At 35.4% G+C, this 21,706-nt stretch overlaps 1 protein-coding gene and 1 long non-coding RNA gene across 16 annotated transcripts in view; one reads left to right on the top strand and one right to left on the bottom strand.

Moving 5' to 3' along the window:
- The window catches only part of LOC138827107 (uncharacterized), a 46,151-nt gene extending 26,714 nt beyond the window's left edge, over positions 1-19,437 (top strand). The window contains exon 3 of the long non-coding RNA XR_011371968.1: positions 19,289-19,437. This is a non-coding gene — a long non-coding RNA (uncharacterized lncRNA). The remainder of the gene's footprint in view (positions 1-19,288) is intronic.
- Positions 1-21,706, bottom strand: part of Baz2b (bromodomain adjacent to zinc finger domain 2B) — a 145,537-nt gene that overhangs the window by 86,829 nt on the left and 37,002 nt on the right. For 12 of the 15 annotated variants that reach the window (XM_070022431.1, XM_070022421.1, XM_070022456.1 and 9 more), the window contains 3 exons: positions 5,763-5,951; positions 1,078-1,242; positions 17-210 (listed from right to left, as the gene is read on the bottom strand). In XM_070022431.1, the coding sequence (XP_069878532.1) occupies positions 17-210; positions 1,078-1,242; positions 5,763-5,951 (548 nt within the window). The remainder of the gene's footprint in view (positions 1-16; positions 211-1,077; positions 1,243-5,762; positions 5,952-21,706) is intronic. The other 3 variants (XM_070022491.1, XM_070022500.1, XM_070022503.1) reach the window with 2 other exon arrangements.

The following is a 21,706-nucleotide window of genomic DNA, read 5'->3' as shown; positions in this document are numbered from 1 at the left end:
TCAAAGAATAACTTACCTTATCTTTGATTTTGTCAGCCCTACCATCCAAAGGCTGACTTTTGCTTTGTTCCTGATTACATTTTAGATTTCCACCACCTGAACTGGTACCTTTAGTCTGTCCCATGGAACTTGAAGTAGTAGTGGCTAGTACAGATGTGTTGACACCAATTACAGATGATGTACTGTTTCCATTAACTGAACCATTTATACCTTGAAGACAAAAATAATTGTGTTTACATAATGGAATAGTTTGCTCATAAAAAGGAATTATGTACTGATAAGTGTACAATGTAGGTTAAACTCAAGAGCCTTGTGAATGGAAGAAGCCAGAACGGAAGTAGGTGAATCTATAGAGACAGAGTGCAAAGTAGAAGTTGGCAGGGGCTTGAGGAATAGGGCTTGAGAGAACAGGTGTTTAATGGTGAGGGGGATTTTTTTTTTAAGTTAGGTAATGTTTTACAGTAAGAGAGATAGTGACTATATATTGCTGTAAATTCAGAAAGTAGCACTGAATTATTCATGTTAGGAAGCCTGATATTAATTTATATGAATGTTAATTTAATGAAAAAAGTTTAGAAACACCAAAAAAGTAAATTATGTCCTTTGTAGAATAAACTTCCCAAAACACTAAATTTAAAAAAAGCACCTTAAATACTATTATAATTTTCAAATGACATTCAAATAATTGCTGCCAATTGCAGAAATATTAGTATTACTTAAAAACAAAATTTAGGATATTAGTTGAAATTAAAGATGAGATAGCTATTATATTGCATATTATATTAGATAGAAATATTGATATTATGTTGTATTGAAAATAGGGAAACAAATGAGTTACACAGAAAAAGGCAATAGGTTCTAATTCTGACTGAACATCAGTAGTTAATCAGTATTGAGAAGCTATTTAAGGCTGAAAAATAAGACGCGTTCTAATCTCAGAGAATTACTATCACAATTAAGCAAGATGGTGAAGCTGTGTAGCACACGCTGTAAAAAAAGTGATTAAACCTGAACTGTACTGAAAATCAGTACTGGAATGGAAGATTTAATAGTACTTCACTCATATTAACTGTGTACCTTTTTCAAGACTATTTCGGTTACTTTTTCCTGAAGTCCTTGAATGGAATGAAGAAGCATGATTCTGGGCTGGAGGAGCAAACAGTGGTGGAATTCCGAGTAGTGATGGGAAGTAGGGTGCCGCGGGACGAGTATGAACGTCTGCTGTTCGCCACCATTCTGCACCTCAAAATCAAATCAGCCAGAGAAAAATATCTCAATGACCTTTCTACTTCATTCTAGTTACTGCTTTCTACATTTCATTCATGATTGTTTCCCCCTGCCCCCCAGTTTTCCTTGTAAAAGAATTACGCAGTTCATATAGTTCCCATCATCGTTCTAGCTGGGAACAGCTAATTTGAACTGGTACCCTCACTATTCTTCTCATTAGGCCAGATTCAAGGAGCTTCACTTTGCAGCTTTCTAGATTCAAGCTAAAAAGAACAAAAGGTATTCCATAGTTTTAAAAATGAAACAGAAAACAATATAAAAGAACTAATGGAATCTTTGATGACACATATATATTTTCTAAAGGGATAAGGAAAATATTGATGTCTATATATTATTTTAAGGCTTTCGAATTTAAGCTTAGATCTACAACTTATGTGAGAGTTTCTTCAAATTATATATATATATATATATATATATATATATATATATATATATCTTAACTACACCAGGGTTTTGATAAACCAGATCATTTCACAATACTACCAGACTTCTGTAATCAAGCATATTTCAATGGAAGAAAGCATTGTACAGTGAACCAAAAAACAAAGCAAAATTAATAAACCTATTTTTGTCTTAAGAAATAAAGTTTCAATGCAGATTTAAAAAACAAATAATTTTACATTAAAATAGAAAATCTGTAAAGTTTTTTCCATTAAAATAAAGTTATTTTTATAATTTTCCACATAAATTATAGATGACAATAATTTATCAACACAAAATAACTAAAAGTGGTAGAAAAAAATCATTGATATATATTCTTCAGATATTCAAGCAACAGTTCATAGTTAAAACTTTAATAATGAAGGAAGTCAACTTGTGAGTGTGTGAGTGTGTGTGACTAAGATTAAATAAATTATGCATGGGAGATAAAGCCTCTACTACCTAAGTCAAGACCTCTGTCCTTTTGGTATTTATTTTGAAGATAATGTCTTGTTAACTTTATCAACCTTAAACACTCTTCTCTTTCTTCTGTCTCCCAAATACATGGGGTTATGTACAGGCATTTGCCACCAAACAAGGATAAGGGTCAATTTTTATAGAATACATTTTTCAAGCAAGGGTAAAGTAAGAAGAGATTTGAATAGTTTTGCATAGCCTTAAATAAAATCCTAGAATCAATCTCCAACTTGCTAATTCCATAAATTCCAAAGTCTGTAATTTTCATGCCAATCTTCCAAAAATATGTATATTTTTCTTTAATTGCAATTCTTCATGAAAAAACATAATACTACATGAGAGAAATTCAGTATTAGTTAATGTACTATAGTATAGGATGTTTAATGTTGCTCTAGAAAAAAATTCCTTTTAATATGATTGAAAATAACATGGAAAGAAATGCAAAGTTTCATTATCTAATATTGAAATCTGGCTCTTAAAAGTGGAATGATGGCTGAGCACTGGTGGCTCATGCCTGTAATCCTAGCTACTCAGTAGGCTGAGATATAAGGATTGCAGTTCAAAGCCAGTTTGAGACTCTTGAGACTCTTATCTGCAATTAACCACTAGAAAACTGGAAGTGGAGTTGTGGCTCACAAAACTCAGGTACAGTCCCAGGCCCAGAGTTCAAGGCTCATAGGGGGTAAAAAAGTAGAATGATAGCCAGCCAGCTCACGTCCACACCTGTAATCCTAGCTACTCATAATTCTGAGATTTGAGGATGGAGGTTGGAAGCTATCTGAGGAAGGAAACCTGTGAAATTCTTATCTCCAATTAGCTATCAAAAGTGGGAAGTGAGGCTGGGGAGGTGGCTCAGTGGTAGAATGCTTGCCATGCATGCTTGAGGCTCTGGGATTCCTCAGCACCACATAAGCAGAAAAAGCCAGAAGTGGCGCTGTGGCTCAAATGGTAGAGCACTGCCTTGAGCTGAAGAGCAGAGGGACAGCACCCAGGCCCAGAGTTCAGGCCCCATGACCACCGCCCCCCCCCCCGCCTCCCAAAAAAAGTGGAGCTGTGGTTCAAGAGATAGAACGCTAACCCTTGAGCGAAACAGCTAAGGGACAGAGCCCTTGCCCTATGTTTAGGAGAGAAAAAAAAAGTCAGCAGTAGAAATTAGAGCAGATAATAGGAAAATGTTATAAATAAGGTGGCACCACAGAGGAAAGTAGATAACAAGTGAATTAAATCAAGAGCTGAACATTGTTCAGCTTTTGAAGATAAACTTTACAAATGCTTGGTATTATTTCATAGGAGATATATTTTTACAAAGTGACAAGTTTACTTATCTTACAAATTTAGGAAAATAAAAACTCAAAGTTATCACAAACTAGCTTGTTGATAAAATGAAGAATGCAAAATAAGGATGATACAAATCAGTACATGATGAATCTCTAAGCTTATTCAAAAGAGATAATAGCATATATCAACATTAATCATTCTCACTGGAAAGATTATAATATTTCTGAGAATACACTGAATATCAATTGAACATAGATTTAACAGATTATTATTATTATTATTGTTCTGAAACAGGTTCTCAGAAGGTAGTCCAAACTGGCCTGGAACTCACTATGTACTCAGGCTGGTCTCAAACTTGCAATCCTCTGCCTCAGACTTTCCAGCATTAGGATTATAAGTATGCTCCACCATATCCCACTCTGATCGGGCAGAATTTTAAAAACATTCACAGTTGGAAGAACTAGAACATCATAAAAATTCATGGTATTATAGCATTAAAGTTCATCAATCAATAACTATTATTTTAAAAGAAATTACCATGAAATATTATTTCAATATAAACATTTATTATTAAATAATTTTCTATTTCTTGGTTTAAACTGAGATGAATAATACTTTGGAAGGGCATGAAATTTAAAAACAAATTAGGGGTTAGGAATGTGGCTTAGTGGTAGAGTACTTGCCTAACGTGCATGAAGCCCTGGGTTTGTTACCTCACTACCACATAAACAGTAAAAGCTAGAAGTGGTGCTGTGGCTTAAGTGGTAGGTAACCTTAAGCAAAAGAAGCTCAGGGAGAGTGCCTCAGGGCCTGAGTTCAAGCCCCAGGACTGACAAAAAAAATTATTCCTTACTTACAAATGCTAGTAATGTGTTCCTGTGTCTTTATTTACAATTTTTTAAATTGGCAATTTGCTTACCCTTTATAAACTATAGAGATTTAAACAAGTTATTGCACTAGTCCTCTCAAAACTAGGCATATTGCAGTTCATTTGGCAAAGAAGTTGGCTAATGTAGCCATACTCTTTATCACTAAAGACTCCATCTTATAATTGTTTGCTTGTATTTCCTCCCAGAATGAAAAGCAACATAAACGACATGGTTAGTATATTCTGAAACAATTGTTCTAGTGCACTGAACCTAATACTGAATATAGGGTGGGGAAATTATGTACTTTATGGAAGCATCAAATTTACTAAAGCCCAGATAAATAATTTTTTATATTTGCTAAATCATTAGTCTAGTGCAGAAAGTATTTCATTTTAGTAATACAGTATTACAGTTTTAGAAATGGTCAAAACAGTACTACAATGAACTATTATTATTATTAATGCCTGCATTGACTTTTATTTAGGATTCTTCTATTTCAGGAAATACCTGTGAATGTTCAGCTTGTTAAACAATGATGCAAAAAGCAGAATAAAATAAATTCCTATCAATATTTTTAAAGAAAATATTTAGGCTTGGCTTTCCAAGATACACATTTAACCACAACCCTTTCCGCATTGACTTTAAACAGACACTCATTTCCTTTTAAAGAAGCAGTTGGTAATTTATTAACCATCAAAGTAGACAAGAGAAAATAATGATAACTACCAATTATGGACTAGTTATGTATGCCAGACCCTGTAGACCACATCTTCACAAGCACCCTGGAGGCAAGTATTATTAGTGTTGATGTTATTATTATTCGTATTTATATTATTATCATTTTGCTGGTGAGAAAACAGGCCAAGATGTTAGAATTATATCTTAGTATTTAGATTTTCCACATTTTATTTACCTATTCATTTGCTGATAAGGTATCTGAGTATAATAAAACATGGTGCTTTGAACGTTCATCTACAAGTAACATGAATTGCATTTTACTCCTGGCTTTTGGGGGAAGGGGAAGATTTGAATTCAGTCCTCACCCATGCTAGGCAGGTGCTCTACCACTTGAGTCATGTCCCAGCCAAGTTAATATTTTAAAAAACTGAAATTAACCTGAAAGAACTCAAACCCTGCACTTATATAACATGGATTTACTTTTCTGATTGCTATATTTAAACAAAATGCATTGGAAAACCTGGCTTTATTATTCCATTGCATGGAGAATATTTATTTATCTAGTCAAATACCTGAATACCGAGCTGCTAATACAATGTGTTGTATATTTTTGTATGTGATTAAAATTCTTACACAAGAGTTTTAATACACCAGGCATTAGACTATCCCTTTATTGTTTACTTTAATATACAAATTACTGCTTGAACATTTTCAAGCTTTCCTCCTTTCCTTGAACACTGTAATAATGTTTACCTGGAAAAGATGCTAGTTGGGGATGTGCGGCTAAGGCTGTGGGTGTACCAAGTGTCCCCAAACCACCAAATTCTGAATGCCCTGAGCTGGCTGAATGTAGACCAAAGACTGGGTGGCTGACCATTGGGAAGGCACTCGACACTGTGGACAGGTTAAACGGTTGGTCCCCAGCTGCTCTGAATAAATGTCCTGGGAGGGAAAAAAACACACTTAAAGTTGTACTATAAAAACAGAAGAGACGTATCTGGTTTCAGCGCGTATAGTTTAAATTTATAATAACTGCTTATCTATGAAATTTTTATTTTACATTTTCTGCTGTAATTTTTATTCTCCAAAGCCTACAGAATGAGATGATTAGAGAAACATAAAAGTACTGTAAAAATGAAAATGAATGGTGGTAGAATCTTATTAAGCTCAGTTTTGGGATTAATGTTCAAGTAAATAATTTTCATTAAGACAATTTGACCGATGAAGTGAGGTCAAATTTATGTTAATATATGTGCATTAGTGTAATATCAAATATTTTTGCTTATTAAAAGGATATACAAATGCACTACTAAGCTTAAGTAGAAAATCAATAAAATAGGCCCCAAATCTGTTACAAATCATTCCTCAAAATATCATACACTCTAGACAAATAAGATCCCAGTTTCCATGTGCCAGAAATACCTTTAGTTGAGTAGAATATCAGGATACCAAAAAGGGAGCAGCTAGCTAACAAAATAATGTACAACACAGGAATTAATGAATAAAATTATTAAGTGGATTTGCAAGTGGTTGTTTTAAAAACATCATTCAAAAATGTTGATATATTATGTAATATAATAAACTCAAGTGTGACTTTTCAGTCTCCATATTTATTTCAAAGAAAATCTAGTACTATCATTATTTTTCATACTTTGTAGGGATTTGGCAGGGAAAAACACATGGAAATCCTCTCACTCTCTCTTCCTCTCTCTCTTTTTCTCTATGTATTGTGCTGGTACTAGTGCTGGTAGTAGGGTTGAAATTGGGCCTGGGTCTGCCCCGTAGCTTCTTTTGCTCAAGGCTAATACTCTACTACTTGAACCATAGCTCCACTTTCAGCTTCTTGTTTGGAGATAAGAGTCTCATATACTTTCCTGCACAGACCCAGACTGACTTTGAACTGGCTTTTGTGTGCTTAATTCAAGATAAAAGTCTCCCAGAGTTTCCTTCCCCAGGCTGGCTTCAAACCAGGATCCTCAGATCTCAGCCTCCTGAGTAGCTAAGATTATAGGTGTGGGCCACTAGGATCAAGCTTTGGAAATCTTTTAACTTCCAAGAAATAATTAAGGTTTGTTGTCTTTTTAAACTTCCTATGACAAAAATAGAGGCTCTCCCAAGAACTTACTTTGGATCAGTGTCTACAGTCCTAGCCACTTGGGAAGCTAAGAATAAGGGGATTGTAGTTCAAGGAGCTCAGGCAGAAAAGTTCCCATTAGATCCTTCTTAACTCATAGGTGGATATGGTGGCGTACAACTGTTTATTCTAGTTGTGAAGGAAAGCTTAAAATAGGCAGAGAATGGCCCAGACACAAGCCTGGGCAGGAAGCAAGATCCTACACAAAAATAAGCAAAAATAAGCAAAAAAGAACTGGAGATGTGGCTCAGCATTAGGGCACCTGCATATTAGCAAACATATTGCTCTGAGTTCAAAGCCTAGTAAAGCTTTAAAACAAAACAAAACAAAACAATTTACTCTGAAGATGGTCATGGTGGTATACACCTGAAGTTCCAGAACTTGGGAGGCTAAGGCTGAGGATCAAGAGTTTGAGACACCTATTCAAAACATACTAAGGGCAGGAAAAGTAGTTCAGTGGAAAAGCAAATTGCCTGCCTGGAATATAGAAGGGAAGAGCCTAGTTCCAAATCCAACAAATAAATTACTTTGTGAAGGGAATCATTGTGTTCTGTGTTAGAAACAGTAAGAATTCTGTACTTTCTCCTGTTTATATCACCCTGACTATGCTGTAACTTAGTTTTAACATAAGGTAAATGAAAAAACAAAATGATCATTTAGCTCTGACTCAAATCTGTCCTGGTGTTTACCCTTCCCTCCACACACATAGTCAAGGGAAAAGCCTCTGCTACGTGAGTCACACCCCTAGCCCTTTTATTATTATTCTGGTTTTGAAATAGGGTCTATATAAATTTGTCTAAGCTGGCCTTGCAATCCAGTCTCTACTTTTCTGCAGGCTTCCACCACAGTGTTCAGGCAAACCCTATATTCTTTACTGAAATAATGTGGTATCTTTTATTTAAAAAGAAAATTTTAAATAATTTAACCAAAGGGACTTAAATTATATCAAGTATGTTTTCTATCATCATTCTATAAAGAAAAAAGATCTGCTTTAGAGTAGTCTTCCCACTACAATTAAGCAGTAACTAGATCTTACAGGGAGAATCTTTGAAGTGGTTTTACAAAGAAACTGACAGATGGAAGAACAAGGAAAGGACACAAACTTGGGTGTCTGATCTAGATCAGTAAATCATTGTTTTTGTTCTTCAAAGCCTAAATAGAAAATCCAGGAAGCTGAAACATGTTTTATCGGGGGAGGAGGGAATGGAGCTTAAGGGGGAGAGACAGAATGAGAGTTACATATAGCCTTAATACTCAAGATTCATAAGTGAAAACAGAACAGAGGATGGGTAGGATTAAGATTGGGGTAAAGAATGATGGATGGGTGACACTGATCAAGATGCATTGTAGGGCTGGGAAGGTGGCTCAGTGGTAGAGCGCTTGCCTTGCATACATGAGGCCCTGGGTTCAATTCCTAAGTACCACATAAGCAGAAAAAGTGGAAGTGGCGCTGTGGCTGAAGTGGTAGAGTGCTAGCCTTGAGCTGAACCTCTGAGGGACAGTGCCCAGGCCCAGAGTTCAGGCCCCACAACTGACCAAAAAAAAGATGCATTGTAATCACAAAATGATGTGCTGAATTAAAACCCCTTTGTACAAAAATTTAAAGATACTTTAAAACTAATTTTTTAAAAAAGAGAAGCAGTGTGTTGACCAAGAAACAGAGAATGAGAAAGACAGAGACAGAAAGGACTGATAAATTTTGTATTGGCAGAGTTCTAGACTACACTTTATGACTAATAACAGATCAGAAAGATTTTTGGGATTTTTTTTTTTTAGTTTTGCTTTAGAAAATTCTCAGAAATCTAGTTAAGTTTCTAATAATATGTTTGCAATTTTAAAAACAATTTTTCTTTTTCTTTCTGATTACATATAAACCATTAGTTCAATCCATGGACTCAATGTGCTTAATCAAACATTTACTTATAAACATACTATAATCAATATGCTGTCAGTGTTCCTGATAGGCAAGCTGAACTGAACTTCCATCTTTGGAAATTACTGAGAAATCAATCTATCACTCACACTTGAAATCCTAGTTATTCAGGAGACTGGGATCTGAGGTTCAAAACTAGCCTGTACAGGTCTGGGAATATAGTGGTAGAGTGCTTGCCTAGCATGCATGAAGCCCTGGGTTTGATTCCTCAGTACCACATAAGCAGAAAAAGCCAGAAGTGGCACTGTGGATCAAGTGGTAGAGTGCTAGTTTTGAGCAGAAGAAGCTCAGAGACAGTGTCTAGGCTTTGAGTCAGAGGCCCAGGACTGGCCAAAAAAAAAAAAAAAAAACCCAAAAAACAAAACAAAAAAAACTAGTCTGCATAGCAAAGTCCAGACTCTTATCTCTAATTAGCCATCAAACAGCCAAAAGTGGAGGTGTGGCTCAAGTGATAGGATGCCAAGTGATTGAAGACAAGTGATTGTATGAGAACACCATTTCAAACCCCAGTCCTGGCAAGCATGCACACACACATGCGCTCACACATAATAATAAAGTTGCGAAGCAAAAAATCATTTCTTAATCACTTTCACTTCACAAACCAAGCTGTTTTTCTGTTTCTGTTGGCAGAGAAAAGATCTTGTTGTATCTGTTTTGGGTAACTCCAAAACACTAGCTTTCACTTCTTTGATTTTTCCTTGCTTGAAAAGTCTAGAATAATTAAGTCTTCAATTTTGAAATCCTGGGGGCTGAATTTAGGGCTTTGTGGTTGATAGGCAAGAAATCTACTACCTGAGCCACACATCCAGTACCTTTTTGGGTTAGCTATTTTTGAGGTAGGGTCTCAATTTAAACCCAGGTTAGTCTGAGCTGCAATCCTCCTATTTGTGATTCTCAGCATTACTGGGAATGACAGGCATGTGGTACTGCTCCAGCATTGGGCTTCTCTGTAGTTAGAATAACTGGCATCTACCATCGTATCTAGCTGTTGGTTGTTTCTTGAGTTTTTTTTGTCAAGGTGAGGTACGGAGGGGTTACAGTTACACAAGTAAGGTAATAAGTACATTTCTTGTCAAAAAGAGAATTTTTATAGCTCAGCTGGCCTCAGAGGTCTCCTGAGCTCTGCCTCAAGTAGGAATACAGGCTTAAGCCATAGCTCCCAGTTTCAGGAGTCATTCTCCAAATAGCTGAAAGTGTAACATCTTTTCGATCTCAAGTAGCATCCTCCCCCTTCTTTTTCTCTGCTCTACTTGCAAAAGTCATTCACAATGTTACTACAGTTCATTGGGTAGTCAGAAGTTAATTCAATGATGTCTATGTTATGGCTTTAATCAGTAGGGGTGCTGTTTTGATTACACCTTTGGTTTCATTACTGGGGCAATGCCCTCAGCTTTAAGCTATCTTGAAATTTGAAGCTATTGTTCACAAAACAAATTTTAAGATAGACAAGTGATGGCTTAAGTGTCTCCTAATAAAAAACAACAGTATCTTCTTACATGAAACAAAATACAAGCAAAATAGGCTCTATTAACCTAAAGGCAGTAAATAATACAACATCGTTTGAATGTTAGAATGTTCCACTTTTGTAAAAGTAATTTTTTTCTTCTTATTATCAGTAGACGTTCCTAAATAAAACCCATCTTCACTGAAAACTTGTTTCTCTAAGAGGATATATATGCAAACTAAAAAATTATATCATAAAATGATAATACTTTTACACACTATGGTTACTCCTTTTTTAACAGATAATAGTCAAATATAGTTTCCATGTCATGAATGCAAATTCTGCTTTCCTTTGTTTTATACATAAATAGCAATGTCCACATTTTATATTGGGAAATATACATCTATAATGTCAAAGTTCTCAAATTATAATAAGCTGGAGCCTTCTCAGCAGAGCTTTAGAAATTCTACTCTGAACACAATTAAAAGTTATTAAAGCTGGGCACCAGTGGCTCACGCCTATAATCCTAACTACTCAGGAGGCTGAGATTTGCGGATCGCTGTTCAAAGTCAGCTGGGACAGGAAACTCCACAAGACTCTTACCTCCAATGAACTACCAAAAAAAAAAGCTGGAAGTGACACTGTTGCTCAAGTGGTAGAGTGCCTACATTGAGCAAAAGAAACTCAGCAACAGTGCCCAGGCCCAGAGTTCAAGCCCCAGAACCACCACTCCTGCCTTGCAAAAAAAGTGATTAAAAGCAGTACACAAATGCCAGTACTTTCATAACAAGGCATGGTTATCATAAATACCTTTATTCACATTAATGTAAAGGACTCTTCCTTTCATAAGAACAAAACAGAATACTCATACTTTGAACCCAAATTTTCAGTGAACCAAATCTCTTCCCACTAAGTTCAGAAAACACATTAAAACAAAATAATTGTAAATTTGCTAGACTATTCCACTTTCTAAGAATCAAGAAGGCTTATTATAACTCCATATATGTGGGCTTTCTCTTATGTTAAAAATGCCTTTAATCTTCCAATGAGACATAAACTTGTTATAGCATGTCTTCATTTATTTCTTTAAAACTGCAAGCATAATTTTATAGCACTGTAAGATCAGTTTCTAGTATGGTTAATCTAATAAAAAAAAAGTTAGTTCAAAGACTTTATCAGTACTTTAACACTATAGTAAGGATGGAGTATAATAAAGTGAATACCATCAAAATTCCTGTAATGGGATATTTAAATTATTGATCAGCATATTAAGTTCTTAAATAAACTGTTTAAATATTCTGAAATTCAAACTGTGTAAGTTATATATATCTGAACTATGATTAAAGAACAGAAATAATTCTGTAGTTAATGGTGACAAAGCATTTCTCCTCAATCTTCATTTTTATTCTCATATTCTCATAAATATTTGGAGTCAGTTAATATGACATTTTAGTATTTCATAAATGCAGAAATGCAGTTACAATTTTATTTATTTATTCATTTATTTTGCTTTTTGGAATAAAGATCTTCAATATAGCCCAGACTATCTTCAGTCTTTTAATCCTCCTGTCTCTGCTTCTCAAGTGCTGGTAGTATTTAATTTTGCTTTTAATTTTTGAGATTTTAGACTCATAAGAGTTGCAAAGATAATACTGAGTTCATATATATGTTCTAAACAATCATTCCTTAGATTATATTTTATATGAATGACTATGAGCATTTTTCAAAACCAAGAAATTAACCAAGGCTAATTACCTAGATAATTTATTCAGACTTAATCAGGTTCTTACTAATATCACTTTTCTGGCCTAGGATCCCATTCAGGATCCAACATCATATTAATTTTTTGTGCTTTCATCTTCTCCAGTGTGTTATGATTTCTTAGTCTTATTTTTCATCATGATGATACACTGAAGAATATTGGTCAAGTATTTTGTAGAATATTCCTTCATCTGTAAATGTCTAATGCTTTCTAATGATGAGAAGAGGCAATATATTATTGGGAGGTATATCTAATGTGCCTCCCTTAGAGACAAATACCTGAGGCCTATGATGCTGTTATGCAGACTAGTGATATTAACTTAGATCATCAGATTAAAATGATACCTGGCAGGATTATCTATTATAATTATCTATTATAAAGTATAAATAGCATTTTTATTAGAAAACAAGTCACTGAAAGCAGAGGTACCTTTGGGAACAAAAGCTGCTATTTTGTAATATCAAACATGGGAAACAAGCATTTGATTTATTATAGTAAATGATTTCTCAATTTGTATTACTCAGACAATAACTGTTCTTAAAATATTAGAACAGTTTCTTTTCCCCAGTAAGCACTTTGCTATATATAATGAATGAATTCAGATTCTTAGCCAATGCTAAAAATACACTTTTTTATATACATTTACTTGGTATTATATCTTTATACTTAAACATAATCAATAAGGCTACAATTCATTTTAATAAGGAAATAGAAAAAAAGTAACAGTACTCCTATTCTAAAATCTTATTTTACCTATGTTTTAATATATTGATACTTAATGTTTCATTAAACAAAAAAGTCTGAGTTTTCCCATAATGAACTAAAACAGAGTCAGTTTTGAAAGATACACTTTATTATGTTGTTTTAGGTTGCTAGGGCTGCCATAACCATGTACCACAACTGAGTGACATAAAACAACAGAGATTTACTGTCCCATAGTTCTGGAAGCCAGAAGTCTGAAATTTATATATTGGCAGGGTCATGACTCCCTTGCTCTTGAAGTTGCCAGGAAAGTCTCTGTTCCACATTCTCTCTAGTTTCTGGAAAACTTGGGTCTTTCCTATGTCCTCAATGTGCTTTTCTGTGTCCAAATTTTCCCTTTTATAAGAATACCAGCTATAGGTGATTAGGGCCTACCTAATGGCCTCATTTAACTTGATTACCTTTGTGAGAACTTGTCTCTAAATAAGGCTACATTTCCAAAGTACTGGAGGTTAGGATTCCTATATATCTCTTTAGGAGATTTTTAAGGATACTTAATGGACTTGAACACATTAACTTTTCTTTAGTAATTCATTGTTAAAGCTCCAAATTTAAATTACAAAATCTACCAAGTTAATAAAACAAAATTCCAAAATTATCTAGTGCTTTATGACCAAACATCTCATTAAACTTCAGGTAAGAAAAGTAGACAGTTGAAAAATTGAGAGTCTTAAAGATTTATAATATCTACAGCATTGATGAATAAACTAAAACTAAAATTAGTGCCATAATGGCTCATAATGATATACTCTAAGAAACTTGGGCTTTACTTAGAAAAAAAATTTTTTTTTGGTCGGTTATGGGCTTGGGCTCTAGGCCTGGACACTATCCCTCAGCTCTTCAGCTCAAGGCAAGTGCTCTACCATTTGAACCACAGTGCCACTTCTGGTTTTCTAGCGGTTAATTAGAGATAGGAGTCTTATGGACTTTTCCTGCCTGGGCTAGCTTTGACCCAAGATCCTCAGATCTTAGCCTCCTGAATAGCTAGGATTATAGGTGTGAGCCACCTGCACCTGGCTTACTTGCAAATCTTTAGAGAGAAGGTTTCTCACATTCACGGTCTCCTGTCTGTAAATTCAGATTCTGGTTATCTTTTAAATAAGTGCTAATTATATCCTTTGAATTTCAAGTTTTTCAGTAGGCTCAATTGATCATTAAGCATCATTCTCTCATTTATGTTAATGCTCAACTAAAATTTGCCTGGTCAGTTGATAGTAGTAGAGCAATGAATAGCACAGTCCAGAAAAATTGTGGGTTTTCCCCTCACTAGTGAGCATTTTGTGTAAAAGAAATTCCAGGATTTATCTCCTGTGCATTTTTGTGTTGCTTCTTCACAGTCCATGATGGTAGCTGAGGTTGTCAGTACAATTAAACCAAACTGACAGAATGAGAGCACATTTATTCTGCCACAATTTTTTTCTTTTTTTGGTCAGTCATGGGGCCTGAAATCTGGGCCTGGGCGCTGTCCCTCAGCTCTTCAGCTGAAGGCTAGCACTCTACTACTTGAGCGTCAGCCCCACTTCTTGCTTTTTCTGCTTATGTAGTGCTAAGGAATCGAACCCAGGGCCTCATGAATGCAAGGCAAGCACTCTACCACTGAGCCACCTTCCCAGCCCCTCTGCTACTATTGTTGATTTTGTGCACATCAAATCTGGAGTTGACCTCTCTCTACTTGTTTATCCTGCCTGTGGGATTCAAAATATTCCCAGAGCTGTGCTCACCAATAATTCCAAAGCGCCAGTATAACCATGTTTTATCATTGCAAAAACAGGATGATGACTCTGGAAAAAGGCCTCCTAATAAGGACCTAGCATTTGCTACTCTTTTGGCATTAGTGGTCTTAAGAGCACCAGCAAAGCCAAGTACACTATGATAGTGGCATGAGTCAGAAATCTTATTAATCAGTTAATTTATCATTAGTTTTCAAATTAGTCTTGCAAATTCACCTGCTTTCACAATTTCTAATACATTCTGTGCAAGGCACTAACTGATCACATGTGAACAGAAGAAAACTGACATAGTCCTAGCCCTTTAAATATAAAGGAAGGGACACATAACACCAAATATAATTATACATTGTGAAGAGTGCTAGGGAGAAAATTAGTAGGTATAGGGAAAGGTAATAACAGAGCAATTACACAGAGACTATGATCAGTGGAGTCATCTCTAATTAAGGCTTAATGTTAGTCAACCTTCTTCTGAGGAAGATCACCAATAGAATTCATTGATTTGCTGCAGGAACTGAGATTATGGAACCCAACCCAGGAAAGCTACTGGTATAGTTCTGAGAACTGGTGAATTGATGGTTTAAGTCTCAGTTATGGGAAAAAACAGATATCCCAGATCAAGAAGGCAGAGAAAACAAATCCCTTTATATCTTTATTCTATTACACAGTCAAAGAACTGAATTATGCCCACCCAGAAGGAGGCAGGCAATTTGTTCCACTAAATCCACATATTTAAATGGAAATCCCATACGGAAATACCCTTGCAGACATGTTCAGAAATAGTGTTTAATGTGGGGGTCCTGTGTCCCCATCAAGTGGACACATAATATTGACCAAACAATATCCTAGGGCATTCTAACCTTTCTCTAGCATGAGAAAGAATCAAACTTAAGATCTTATTAATTGAAACCCCTTTGTACAACTACTTAAAACATATTGATGCTGGGTTATGGTAACTCACATCTGTAATCCAAGTTACTATAGCGGTTGAGATGTAAGGACTGTGGTTCAAAGCCAGCCCAGGAAAGGACGTCCAAGAGAATCTTACCTCAGGGGTTAACCAGCAAAAACCTGGAAGTTGAGCTGTGGCTCAAATGGTAGAGTGCCAGCACTGCATGACAAAGCCCAGGCTCTGAGTTTAAGCCCCAGTACCAGCACAAACAACAGCAAAAACCTGGGATAATGAGCAGAACAAAGCTAAGATACTAAAAAGCATCCAAAAACAGAGAAAAGTCAGAGGACAGTGCATTGTGGCTTCCTAGTCCAGTCATGCTGCCTAGACCTCAACAGCTAACCCAAGAAAATAACAGAACAAAAATCAGCCAGACTTAACAACTAAAGGTGTAAGAGACCAGAATCCAGGGGTAAGTAAACATCTGTAAATTTAAAGGAGGAAATTCTGGCAGTGAGTAAACCACTAAAGGAAAAAACAAAACAAAACAAAACAAAAAACATTCAAAGCTTAAACTTTCTAACTGCCTAGCTGTGAGAATACAGTGAAGGAAAAAGGATTCCAGGGGTACTGTAAAACATCTGGCAGAGAAGTAGAGAATTCTCCTCTTGAAAGGCAGAGGTGCACTCAGCAGAATATGATGAATTTAATTAAGTGTATCCCCTCACCAAGATTAGTTCAGGAAGCAGAAAGTCTAATGGGTCACAGTATAGGTGGAAGTCAGCAGCTGGGTAATCATAGGAGCAAGGAGACCTCAAAGAGAATGTGAACTACTTCTAGTTACTTTGCTGATCAAGAAACCCACAGGGGCTCTTGTAAAAAAAAATCATCAGCAGGATGCCAACAGAACAGGGCACGGTTGCCAGTGCTTGTTGTAACAGCCTTATCAGAATGCTAATTTTTAAAAACTTCACATGTTAAACTGCTGACCTTCCCACCAAAGAAGAGTTGGCAAAGGAAAATATATTTTTATGGGATCACAAAATTACAACAAAAACTTACTGGCTGCAGGTAGAACAGTAAGCAAAAGGGAAAGCCCTAATATTCAGTGTATAGGGAAAAGGACAAAAGTTCCAAATAAATTATGTAAATGATGTAAAACATAGGAAAAACAACAGGAATTATAGCTATGAAAATGAAAGACAAAGGCAGAAATCAATGAAACAGAAAATGGAAAATTGAAAAAACTCAATGAAAGCAATAGCTTATTCTTCACAAAGTCAATAAAATTGATAAATCTGTAGTTGCTAGGGGGAAAAATTGTGAATATTAACAATGATAGAAAGTTTCACTCAAACAATATATATATTAAAAGCATACAGTTATAGTTTGAACAACTTTAGGGCATGAATTCATTCATTTAGACAAAACAAATTCCTTGAAATATACAAATCAAATCTCAGGTGAAGAAAAAGACAACTTGTATTTTCTGTGTTTGTGCACTGGCATTTGAACCAGGGCCCCATGAATGTATGGCAAGCATTCTACTATTGAGCCTTAGTCTACAATAACTGTATTCTAAATGATAAATTTATAGTTTAATACCATACAATGACAATTTAAATAAGTGAATCCACACACATATCAACATGCATACACAAGCAACTCTGCAGACTCAGAAGACTTCTCAGAATAATTCTACTAAACATTATACAAAAAGTAATGCCAGCTGGGCTCTGGAGGCTCATATCTGTAATCCTAGCTACTTCGGAGGATGAGATCTGAGGATTGGACAGGAAAGTCTGTGAGACTCTTATCTCATAAACTACTCAGGAAAAGCTGGAAGTGGTGCTAGGGTTCAAAGTAGTAGACTGCTAGCCTTGAGCTAAAAAAGCTCAGGATCAGTGCCCAGGCCATGAGTTCAAGCCCCATAATCTGCAAAAAAAAAAAAAAGCCAATTCTATACTTTTACAGAAAAAGATCAGAGATCTTCACAAAGAATGGTAAGAAAAATATAAACCTTAATCTCTGTTAAACTCTTGAACAAAACTTTAGCAAATCAGCAGGGCCTGATAATCCCACAGAAGGCAAACATTGGGAGGATAGAACTCAGGGACAGTGTCCAAGTCCAGAGTTCAAGCCCTAAGACCAACCAAAAAAAAAAAGGAAGAAGAAGGAGGAGGAGGAGGAGAAGAAGAAGAAGAGGAAATGCACATCAAAACAACATTGCTTAGACAGGAGTATTTGGAAGAATTAAAAGTGGACATGTTAAATTTGTTAAGTTTGCACCATCATCATACAAACATACTTAATGAAGAAATAAGAGACCTCGGTTCTAAGACCTGGGAAACACAAAATTTATAAATAAAAAAATCTGCAAAGAAATAAAACAAACAAATGAAACAAAATAAAACACCCTCCTCCCCCAAATGATGAGAAGCAGGAGCTAAAGAGACAAGAGAAAATCTAAGAGTAGCAGCATGGAAACTAAGAGGGAAGATCTGCAAATACAGAGTGTCAATTATGTCAACTTCTGATAAGAGACTGAGGCAGGGAAGAAAAGCCCAGAATGGATGGTAAGGCTGAGAGATACATGAAGGCAAGAAAAGGGAAAGCTTAGCATCTATCTCTTTATGGAAGTTGGGCTGTGTAAATTTAGGAAAAAATAGGACAATGGTCAGAAGAGTATAAGGAATAAAAGAAGGGTTTTTCTAAGTGGTCTCTTTTATGGATAGATGCTGTAAGAATGATACTGATAGATATGATCAGAAGAAAGAATTAGTGATACTGTATAAAAGGAATGAAGTCCTTAAAAAGTCCTCTACAATCTTTAAAGAAGAAAGAAGATATTTGCTATTATCTATGAGAGTTGAGCCATATCATTTTGGAATTAAGAATTTATTAAACTTGTTTTAATTTATATTCATAAAGAGAACTCTGTACCAAGGGAAAATTATGTTATTAGATGTATTACTGAAATATCCTTGTAAATAAAAGAACTGATTGATTAAAAATAACTATCATATACATGATTTTTGAAAAAAAAATCACAATATCAGAGAGGGGAGATATGGCTGGGGTGGTTATTAGCCAGATAAGCTGAAATGCACTGATAATTGGTTAATTCAATGTTAGCTTCAACAATCTTTTACTGCACCTTCCTGTGATACAAAAATATTGGCAAAAAGCCACATTTACCAGTTTCTTTTAAAACCAAAGTTGGGAAGTTGTTTAGAAAGGAGTATTTGGAAGAATTAAAAATGGGTATAATCTGAGTCATGTGTCATTGGTTCACACCTGTAAACTAGGTACTTAGGAAGTTGAGATGTGAGGTTCAAGGCCAGTCTGGACAGTAAAGTCCATGAGATTGTTATCATCAACTAACCATTAAAAAGCCCAGAGTAGAGCTATGGTTCAAATGGTAGAGCACCAGCCTTGAGTGAGAAAGCTAAGGGATAACACCCAGGCTATCAGGACCAAAACAAACAAAAACATAAAAAAGAGGTAATATGGATCATGAAGTACTATATGATGATTCAGATCTAAAAGGCTATACTGAACAGCCCTAGAGCTAATTCTGACTTTTGTTTCTCCTACCCATACCTCTTTTTTTTTTCTTGTACAGTATTAGGATCACAAGATTGCAGTGAAGATGGTACAGTCATGAAGTCAGAAGTTGGTACAATGGTGTCTTAATGGAATCAGAGATAATTTCCTCAACAGGTCAATTAGGCAGTAACGCTCTGAAATTATTCATGGAGATCAGCAGGCTGCTCTTCAATAATTTTATAAGTACCTAATTCCTTTCATTAAATCTTTTCCTGATTAAAATGCCTTTAGCAATTTGTTATTTCTAGTTGACTTGACGGATACACAAATCAACAGCCCAAGCTGGAGATATTTCCGAGACCAAAAAGCTCATTCAGGCTATCACATTTGTCTGATATCTAGCATATGTACTTTTTAAGTAATATAAATGAAAGAACACCATGTTGGTGTTCCTCAAAATTCTTATGTTAACTGGGTGCCAGTGGCTCATGCTTGTAATCCAGCTACTCAAGTGGCTGAGTTCTGAGGACCATGGTTCAAAACTAGCCCAGGCAGGGATATCCAGACTCTGATCTCCAATTAGCCACCAAAAAAAGTGAGAAGCGAAGCTGTGGCTAAAGTGGCAGGGTGCTGACCTTGAGCAAAAATGCTCAGCGACAGCACCCGGGCCCTGAGTTCAAGCCCTAGGACCAGCGCACGCACACGCACACACACGCGCACACACACATACACACACACACACACACACACACACACACACACACACACACACACACACACACACACACACACACACACACACACACACACAAATTCTTATGTTAGAATCTCTAATGTAATAGTATTAACAGAGGTGCCTTAGAACATTTTTAGGTCATGACAGCTCTGCCCTTGTGAATGGGATTAGGTCCCTTATACAACTTTTTCATCATGTGAGAACTCAGTAAGAAGGTGCCATAGTGGAGAAAACTTGTCAACGCATGGTCTGGATGTGGTTTTTCCCATAAGATTTCCTGTGTTGAAAGCTTGTACAGAACTCCAATGTGGTAGTGTTAAGATGAGATGATCTTTAAAAGGATAATCCTTCAACCTAGTAGAAGGTGAATAGGTCACTTTCAGAAGAGATTAATGTAGTACCAGTGTCATAGTGTTTGCACATTCCAGCTACCAGAAACTTAAGCCAAATAAACTTCCTTTCCCTGTAAAGTATCCAGTCAGGTATTTTGTGAAAACTACACAAAATAAATTAATATATGACTAGACACTGAATCTGGGCAGTACCTTGATCTTAGACCTTCCAACTTCCTGCATTGTGATAAAAAATTAAATTATTTATTAATTGTCCATGTTAAGTTATTTTGTTAACATAGCATAATGGACAAGAGGTAAGTAAAATCTTAAAATTATATATAACATATGTGTATATATATAGATATATAAAACCTTTGAGATAAACAAAGGCAAGCATAACAAATCTAGATAAATTAGACAGTAAAGAAATTCAGAGCTGGGTGCTGGTGAAACATACTTGTAATCCTATCTACTCAGGAGGATGAGATATAAGGATTGTGGTTTGAAGCCAGGACTGGCATTTAAGTTTGTAAGACACTTATCTCTAATTAAGAAACAAAAAACTGCAAGTGAATCTGTGACTCAAGTGGTAGAGCATTAACCCTGAGCAAAAAAGATCAAGGACAGTGCCCAAGCTCAGTGTTCAAGTGTCAATACTTACATAAGAAAAAAAGTAGTTCTGTTCATCAAAAGACAACATAGAATAAAAATCTCATACGTAAACTGACTAAAAAAGATCTAGCAGCTGGTTACTTATGTAAAGAGTTTTATGAAAAGAAATTTATGAAAGAATTTTATGAAAAGAGTTCATAAATCTTTAAGGAAAAAAAAATAATTAAGATATACATTAAACCCTAAACAGGTACTTTAAAAAGGGGGAAATCCCAAAAGACAAAAATTTAATAGAAAGCTAAAAAAGTACTTCAACAAAATATTTTATGTTCATCACTGAAAAAAAAATCTGAAAGTCTAACAACACCAGGTGTTAAGAAGAATCAACATTTCTAATATCAACATGGCAAAAAAACAAAAACAAAAAAAACCCACCAAACCCCAGTAGTTCTGATAAAGAAGAAAATATCTTTGGAAATGCATACTCATACATATCAATATCTATGTATAATAACCTTAAAATAGCATTGTTTGCAATTGGCAGAAGCTGGAAATAACTCACAACTTTCACCAATAATAGTCTAGTTATATAAATATGTGTATTCTACTTACATGTAACATTCAATAAGGCAGCTTAAGTCTTTTATCTTTTAAAATGTATTTCTTCTCCACATTTCACATTATGTCACATCTTTGGTAAGATACCGAAGTCATGTCATGCTATCTCAAAACACCTCCTGGCCCAAATTCACTTTCTATGTCCTTTAAGAGGCTACTCTCTGAATATCTTTGGAGTCTTTATTATTCACTC

Source organism: Dipodomys merriami, unplaced genomic scaffold (genome assembly GCF_024711535.1).
Source record: "Dipodomys merriami isolate MVZ:Mamm:240054 unplaced genomic scaffold, mDipMer1.0.p SCAF_1, whole genome shotgun sequence".
In the NCBI taxonomy this organism is placed as follows: Eukaryota; Metazoa; Chordata; class Mammalia; order Rodentia; family Heteromyidae; genus Dipodomys; species Dipodomys merriami.
Note: the sequence above shows the minus strand (reverse complement) of the source record. Positions and strands in the feature narration are given on the sequence as shown.